The sequence below is a fragment of the Schistocerca piceifrons genome, chromosome 3, assembly GCF_021461385.2.
Source record: "Schistocerca piceifrons isolate TAMUIC-IGC-003096 chromosome 3, iqSchPice1.1, whole genome shotgun sequence".
Taxonomy (NCBI): domain Eukaryota; kingdom Metazoa; phylum Arthropoda; class Insecta; order Orthoptera; family Acrididae; genus Schistocerca; species Schistocerca piceifrons.
Window position 1 is genome coordinate 265726397 of NC_060140.1, and position 9238 is coordinate 265735634.

The 9238-nt window shown below is 43.0% G+C and overlaps 1 protein-coding gene across 1 annotated transcript in view; it reads right to left on the reverse strand.

The window, feature by feature from the left end:
• LOC124788576 (agrin-like) overlaps window positions 1–6195 on the reverse strand; it is a 293248-nt gene extending 287053 nt beyond the window's left edge. Inside the window, exon 1 of the mRNA XM_047255847.1 lies at window positions 5913–6195. Within this exon, the coding sequence (XP_047111803.1) occupies window positions 5913–6195 (283 nt within the window). The remainder of the gene's footprint in view (window positions 1–5912) is intronic.
• Between the last annotated feature and the right edge of the window lie 3043 nt (window positions 6196–9238).

The window sequence follows — 9238 nt, forward strand, 5'->3', positions numbered from 1 at the left end:
AAATAGCACCAGGAGCGGCGAGGTGGAGGGAGTAGCGGAAAATGTATATAAGACGCCCAGCTTTTAGAAAGAAATATGAATTAAAAAAGTAAATAAATTGTAGCTGTACATCAAAAGGCTGAAAAGGGTATTGCAAGCCCTCAAGCAGTCTGCCCGTCCCCCTGAGCGAAGGGAATGAAAAGTGCAAAAACTGTCTAATCCGGCGCTCTTAGTTCCAAGGAGAGCAGTGGTGAAGGATAAATTTTTTTGAGATCTCACGTAGCTGCTGGCCCTGCCACTCGCTGGCCACGCCCTTTTATTTGATGTAGGAGCACCTGGAATGTATGAAGTGTAATCGACTTTGTCTTGTCATTTTAAGTGTAACAATACAGCTGCCACATTTGCCAATAGGCAAGGAAAACTATTTTATATGCTTAATGAGCTTACAAGTATATTGCTGTGACACATTTATTTACAGCAGTCAACAGTAGTGTTTTGTAGATAACAATACATGATAATCTAACATGAAAAACATGAAAAACATAGTATCGAATGTAGTGTAAGCCCCCTTATCCTACAGGCATTTCTAATAGGTGATTTGTCTGCTATGCTCGCATTGTTGTGCTCAATTTACATGCTATGTAATAAAACAGAGCCTCTTTTGTTGGAATTATTGTTTCACAACTCATTTGCAGGTCTTCCAAAAAAATGAAACATGTATGTGTACAACTTTTTGTTGTCAAGACGAGATTTACCAGAGGGTCCGTCCTGGCTAAGGTTAAAGTAATAAAATGGTACCGCAGCCATATCACTGCCAATTTGTCCTCTGAAGCTCGTGTTGCTTTACGTTTTGAGTTAGTCTACTACATACACGAATTCCAAGACAACCAATATGAAGCTTATCTAGGGTTCCCATTTATTCCGATTCTTCCGAGACAGTCCCGAGTTTTAACAAAATTCCCAGGGTCCTTAAACTACCTCTGTGGACAACAAAGTGTACCGGATTTTCGTCGTACATAGCGTGACTTTTTTGTTTCTAAACTAATCACCTGCCCTGATACAATACATTTTTCGCCTCAAGTTTTGGAACGCTGGCATTACGCTCCGTTCTCACGAAGAAAGTAAACTGTATTTGTTGTCAAGTTCGACGTACACTTCAGTTCTTTCGAAACTCGGCGGTCCCGCGATTCTGTAAGGTATTGCACGTATTCTGACTTCGGTGTGTTGTACTATTCTAAGGTGTGGCTCAGGTTTATTTACTTGTTTTACGTGTTCCGGACATGAAATTATTAAATACTGATACAGCATTATTAACATACAGAGATTAATTACATACAAAATATAAATTGTAGAGAAAATTCAATATAATAAAGACTGAAAGTAATAATAAAAATACGACGACTGATATGTACAACAAGAATTTATACAATACAGGCAGGAAGATGTGTGGTAAAGTGCCCGACTAGAAATCGAAAGGTCTTGTGTTCGGTCTCCGGGCAATTTTCTTTCACGTGTGGTAATGCTTGTCCAAGTGAAAAAAGCAGAGTTGGACAGTGGGTCGGAACCCACGTTAAATGCTAGGTCGTCTCATAACTGGCTGGATGAGTCAGTTCAAAGGTCGGAGGCGGGCAATAGCATGCCAGCTCCAACTCACAAAGATCAGAAATTGATAACTAATTATCTGTGAAGATAGTTTCAGACATGGATAAGGAATTTTGGATCAAGAAGCCACATTTGCGTCCCACACAGTGATGCATAACAAAAGATTATGACTGCATCACTGACAGAATTAAATCACTGTTCGACAATAAATTCTTGTGCTTGCCGACGAAAATCAAATCAGTTTGACGAACATGATTGTGCCGATTGCAATGGAACAAATAATGAATGATGTGAAAGAAGCATGGTTTATTTCAGTTGTGATAGAATCTTCTAGCCACACGAACTTCAGACTGGTTCCTTTACTGATTAGGTTTTAAAATTCACGTAGTAGTCGTAGTCGTAGTTAGTGAACATTAATGCTGAAAGTGCAGAGACTCTGAGCAGAAAGTTGTAGGAATTCAAATTATAGAGGAAATAAAAAGAAAGGGAAAAAATATTATTCTTAACTCGCAAGAAAATAGTGAAAGAAATTTAGTAAGAGTAGCATGTCCTTGATCATAGAGCGCACAGTGTTCGCCAAAGTGGCGCAGACAGTTTACCCATTGATATACAGATTATGATTTGTAAAATCTATCAACATTTCCATATTTATGTTGCACGTGTACAAAACTGAAATCACTAAGTGAGTTTGCTGAAGTAGAATTCAAGAAACTTTTAGATCGTTGTAAAACTAATTTGTTATCCCTTTTATCAACTGTGAAAGATTCAGTGATGTTTTACAAGCATTAAAATCCTACCTACAGTTCGTTGGCCAGTGTCTCATTATTCAGAAGAATTTATTCAAAAATTTCCTCTTCTTCATCCTACTAAATTTCCTTTCAAGATAATTAAGTATTTTTTCCGTCGTTTTCTGTGCACTAAAAAAGAAAATGTAAGTAGACGTTGCAGACAAAAAAATACAGTGCTCAACAAATTAGAAGCTAGAAAATCCCAACGAGTTATTATTTATCTGCAGTAAAACAGCCGTTACATGATTTGGAAAGTGAGGGACTGGTGACACTTGATCATTTTAATGATATCACCACGGGTTTCTGTGATAACTGCGTTGGATATATTGACAAATGATGGAAACCATTTCTGAAATCTCTTCATCCAATGAGGTGGATCGCCCTTAATGAAACAATGAGCTAAGCTAATGCTCAAGAACTGTATAGTTTTGTACAGTCTAGTGCTACGAATTGTTTGACGACTGCTGTTGTGTAAATAAATAATGTGAAAGTAAACTGCTGGACTTGAATACGAAATCAAATGCGTCGGTGAAAAATAACAGCAAACTTTTAGTCACTTTCACACATATTAAAATTTGGCTGAATTTTCGTTTGCCATTCGAGGCTCTAATGCGTCAGTCGAAATTGTATGCTCAGTAATTAAAGTATTGCGCACAGGTGAAACAATAATATTCAGATTATAAACAAAAGCTGTGACAATGATAAAAACCACATTTGTTAGCTTCCCTTGTGTAGGTTTCTACAATCTGATAGCAAATGAAAATAAATTTATGGAGCAAACACACCACCGAAAAGTGCTACTCAAATACTAGTATGTCTGTACCACCTTCTTCAATGCAAAATGTATGAAATTTGAGTTTATACTTACGTCGGAAATGTATATACAGAACTGCTGGTAACCTCTCATCACTAACATGGTTGATTATGTGAAAATAAATTAAGCCAATTTCTACCCTGTCCCGATTTTTACTCATTTGTCCTGCATTTATGTGTGTTATTTTGAAAATCCCTCAATTCTGCTAAAAACAATATGGGAAACCTAGACATGACAGATGATAATGACTGACTGGCATGAGCAGTAACGCAAAATGGATTTCACCGCAAGCATGTATCCTGCCAGGACAAACAAACAGGGGCTTCACGCGATGCCGCTGACGGACAATGTGGGTGACCGCTTTCGGCTGTCCAGCGGACATTTCAAAACATTGTACGAACGTTAACAATGGATGACCGGGCTCCAATAGCGTAGGCTTTTGAATGTGGCGACCGGTCTGCGGTCATCGGGACCGCTGGGAAGAACACACGGATTGCGTGCGTGATGTGGAAGTTATCTCAATGACGAAAGCCTTCAGGTGCATCAGAATTCAGGAAGCGTCGAGGTAATTTATACTATTTTGTACTTGTATCTCAGCTTTTCGGAGAAGATTCGTCTGACGTGATTCCACCATTACAATCACAAAGTGAGTTGGGGTAAAGATAGAGCACTGGACGGTCATCCAGATTTAAGTTTTTTGTGGTTTCCCCAAACACGACTAAAGCTAATGCCGGGATTAGCTGTTTGTAAAGAGCGCGGTCTATTTCCTTCCATAATTCGAGGTTGTGCTCTGTCTCAAATTATCTCGGCATAGATGGGAAACAAAACTGTACTCTTCTTGACTTCCTTTCTATCTCCTAAAGCTAAGGAGCATGCTTATAATATTACAGTTTACTATTTTTCTAATTAAGTGTTAGAATTCACTACAATGTTGTTCGTTTGTAGCGTGAACCAATTTTTTTAAGAACAACAGAAGGTGTTACTGATTGGAATAAATAATCTTCTGCATCGAATAATAAAAAATGAAAAAACGCTGAGGCCTTCCGAGGTAGTAATTTTCTCAGTCGTAAAAGTGAGGGTTACAACATTTTTGTCTAAGCCTGACGGACACCTCGTGGACAGCTGGTCGATATTGTAAGAAGTCGATGGTGGAAGGCGAGAAATATTTATTCCCGCAGATTCGGCGTTTGAACTTTTTATACACTGACGGCAGGGTAAACGCAGGTGCAAAATAAGAGTCTTGTGAACGCGTACTACTGGCCACTAATTTTTATATACTTGTCACACTTGATCTCTTTGCGCTTGACTTATGCTTTACAAGTGCAAGTTTATATTTCAGATAGGGGAGCTCCAAGTGTGAGTTTATGTTTGATGTAATCCTAGAATATTGCAAACTTTTGTCGGAAATGTTACCCTCAGCAGTTCTACTGTTTTTTGTAGCGTCTCCACACATCAGTGTTAGGAACCACCTCCACTACACTAGCTTAATAACAAATCGCAATCGTAAGAAAGCAACGAAAGATGCAATATGTGACTTCTTCAGCTGCAAGCCAACAATTTACAAGTACACCATGCAAAATAGATTTGATTGAATAGCTAAACTGAACGGATGGGTAACAATAACTAACTTCAGTCACGAAGAAGAGTTATGTATACAATGGGTTCTGATATATAGTGGGGCCACCAATTTAGCAGTCTCAAAGACACCAGTAATTTACCAAGTTAGTTAGTTAGTTACTTACGTATTCCATGAATCATTTTGTATGATAAGTCGTAATGTTGTGGGAAGAGTCATTTTACATTCACATCCCAAAATAATTTGTACATATGGTTACATTCTGAACATTTCTAAGTTTCTTTTCTTTCTTTCTTTATATATATATAACATTAGGAAAAGCATACGAAAATGTTGGATATAATGTGGAAATGTATCAACATTATTGATATATCGACATCATAACATTGATGTATGAACACTGGTATTAAATCCACAAAATATATATCATATCTACATTTTTGGTATATCGTCATCTCACCATCTAGGACATACCACACTGTAATATCATGATTGCCCAGTGTGTACTCAGGCCATATGAGCAGCGAGATTGTCTGCATGTCGCACTGCATTGTAATTCTCTGATTGAGTAATGTATGTGCAGGACTTACTGTACTGTAGTGCTGTGAATGGCCAGCGCGTCTTCAAGATTTACTGCTCTGCGGTCCTGTAAGTGACCAGTATATGTGTGTGTGTGTGTGTGTGTGTGTGTGTGTGTGTGTGTGTGTGTGATGAGATTTGTCAGTGTGCATTCAGGATAGACTGCACGGCGGTAAAGTGAGCACACTGTTGCTACTTCTTAGGCCAAAGTGGATACAGAGTTTACTGCACTATAGTGCTGTTAGCAACCAGTGTGTGTGTGTGTCTGCACTGTAATGATGCGAGCAACCAGGGTCTGTAAAGACCTCATCACGCTGTAATCATATGAATGTCCAGTGCATGCATAAGACTTACCACACTGTGGTGATGTGGGCGTCCAGTCCATTTGAAGGACTTACCGCACTGTAGTGACGTACGCTTCCATTACGTGTGACGGACTTACGGCACTGCAGTGACCTGAGCGTTCTTTATGTGTGAAGGACTTATCACAACGTAGTGATGTCTGTGTCCGTTGTGTCTGAAGGACCAACCACAACGTGGTGACGTGAGGGTCCAGTGCGGGTGGAGGACTTACCGCACTTGCCGGGGAAGCGGACGGCGAGGTCCGCGGCGTGCGCGCAGGCGGCGCGGCGCAGCTCGCACTGGTTGCGGTAGGTGCGGCCGTCGCTGGCGCAGACGGGCCGCGAGCCCTCGTGGTCGCCGTAGTCGGGGCAGGAGGCGGGGCAGCGGCACGACGCCGAGCGGCCGTCCCGCGAGGGCACGCAGCGCGCCCCGTGCCGGCACGACACGCCCACGCACGGGTCGGGCACGCCCGCCGGGAACACGTAGCACGCCCCCGCCCCCGCCGCCAGCGACATCGCCAGCGCCAACGCGACCACCCACGCCGCCCCTCCCAGCGCCCCCATCACTAAGCTCGCACGGTGTCGCCCCACATGCCACGAACCACTCGCCTCCTCTGCCAGTTCTCGCCTACTCGTCGCAGCTCCTCACCAGTTGGTCGCCTCACCGGTGTCTTACCGATTCGTAACGACGTTGGGAAAGCATCTTTCCGTGGGATCAGTTGCAAGTTTCGGACATCCTCTCTCCTTTCCGCTCCTCCGCAGGGGGCAACTCGTACACTTAACAATTATCGTTTTAGTGCGAAGCCAACTTTCTCCCCACTTCCTTTGGTACACTTCTGTTGTTGTTCAGCTGCTAAAAGTTCAAGTAGTTATTGCATATCCGGCGGTCACCGATTGCGTCTGCAACTATTGTTTTTTCCTGTAATCACCATTAGATTTTCTGAATAGTGCTTAGTCGCACGAAACTTTTTGTGAAGCTGTTTTCCCGCAGCGATTTCTCGAGTTGCTGAGAGATTGACAGTGAATTCACTTTTTGTTACGTCTGATCTACAAGACCAGCGTTATATGTGTCTGACAGATTTCCGAGATGTCTTCATGGAGAGATATGCTGTCTTCCAGCCAGTCCTCTTCAACTTGGTGAGGCGGTGCGGTGACAACACTCGCAAGTGTCTTTCGAAATCGAGCTCTGTAAGTTGAAAAACCGAGTATACAGTACATGGGACAGCAATTCAAGTACGTTGTATATTAAAATGTAGACTGTAAAGTGTAGGGAGTTTCTTTTGTAACGGGAAGGACAGGAGACTGGATACACACATTCCCTTTCCCTTCGTTTATTTATACCCACTACAGCAGCAGTCTCTTTCTCTCTCTCTCTCTCTCTCTCTCTCTCTCTCCCTCCACCCCCCCCCCCCCCACACACACACAAACCTTGATGGATAACTACCACACTTTCAGAATCTCTCATTCATTCACAAATGCAGTAAAAATTGAATTAAATTAAATATCGTATCGGATTGTTGTCTGGGAAATAGCGCGAACTGGTCTCAGCCGTCTAGTCACAAGGTCTGTGCTCCTTCGCGCACATAGGCTCGTCTGTTCATGAATATCTGTGGGTTGCGTCGCACATGTGTTTCTGGAGTGTAGGTGAGTGTAATGGATGTGTGTATAGTGTAGTGTTATGTTTTGTGTTGTCTGACGGTTGAAGAGGGAAGGGAGTGGCTGAAACCCAGTGTTACAACATAGCCTACTCTTCTAGCATGGCAACAAGTAGGCCGCTGTGCTTAACATCCACACCCAACCGACGGATCGTCATACACAGCGTCACATGCCCTCACTTCATGAGACACTGGGATCAGGTTTGGAATTTAATCCAGGACATTGGCGCAAAGACTGGTGATCAGGATCTTTATGCGAACACCTCTCTTCCCCTTGCAGGGCAAATACTGGCAGTGAAAATTTCATCCATCACCATCACACCAGTGTTCGAACAGGCTCATCTCTGAGTCGAGCGCCACTGCACAGGCTTGCATCACTCACATCTGCAGTGGAGGCTGGTGACAGTGCAGTTATTGCCCAAAAGAAGAGCGACAAACACTGACGATTCAAAATATTATAACCACTACCATACATAAGAGTGAATGCCATGTTGTGACATTTCGGCCATGCGGTGAGAAAAGTACGTAAGCGGAGCATACCGAATGTGAACATTATAGCCACGAATTAGCAGCAAATGAGGAAGTCCACTGACATCGGCGACCTTGACAAAGGGCAGGTCCTTATGACCAGGCATCTGGGAACAAGCATCTCCGAAACGGAGGAAGCTGGTCGGCAGTTCGTGTGCTGCTGTCGTGAGCATCTACCGGCATTGCTTGAAGTGTAGTGAAACCGCGAGTGGGTGACAGTGTGTTGGACGTCCACAACTCATCACACGACGTGGAGCTCTGAGGCTTGCTCGCTTTGTAAAGTGTAATGGGCCGCGATATGTGGCAGTGCAATCCTGGTACAGACATACAGACAGAGTTGTTTCGGAGTACACTGTTCAGTGCATATCGTTGATCGTAGGGCTCTACGTGCTCCCACGCTGACCCAATATTGTCAGTTATGGTGGCAGTCGGCATGGGATCATCGAAACTGCTCTGTGGATCAATGGAAACGTCGTTTCTTGTTATACAGTGTCGATGGTCGCGTCCGGACATGCCATTATCCATGCCAATGACGGGTAAAAACTGGCAACACGTCGCTGATGCAGGCCGATGGGAGCAGTATTATGCTATGGGACTTGGACTTTTGTGGGGTCTGTGGTAATAATTTGAGACACCAGACTGCTGTGGAGTACTCGAACATTATTACAGACCAACTGCTAACCTTAATGGTTGATGTCTTCTATGACACCTGTGGCATCTTCCAGCACGACAACTATTAACGTTATATGGCCATAATCATGCTACAGTAGTTTGAGGAACGTGGTAGTGAAATCACATTAATGTCTTAGCCCACAAATTCCCCTGACTGAAACCAAATCTAACACATCCCGGTCGCCATCGGGCGCCAGCTGTACATCCACAAACCACCGGCAGATAATGGAAAACGATCACGAAAACAGCTCAGAAACAGATGTAAGATGGACAGTGCCCTCAAAACGTGTAGGACACTATTTCTGTAAGTCTTTCAACGCCACAACGAATTTTTGACGATTCGCGTTCTCCTTAACGTCAGTGAATTCAGGGAAATGTACCGTTTCTTTACCAGAGATTGCCCCTTCCACAATGCGATTTTCTTTTTAAATGCATCTCCAGAAGTAAGTAGTATACCACCTTGCGTCTTACTGTGAGCTGTGAGTAGTGAAGTCCACTTAAAGTGAGAGGTAGGCAATCCATTCTAGACATTCTGATTTCGGTTCCTGCTTTTCTTTTTAGTCCAGAAACTCAACAATAGCGGTTCTTAAATCGAAAAATCGTTACAGGAACACCCCTTGACTTAACCAACGTTCTATGCAGTAATACATAACATCTCCATACTCTTCGTTCTCTTCGAGCGAAAACTCCTGTAACTGACGACA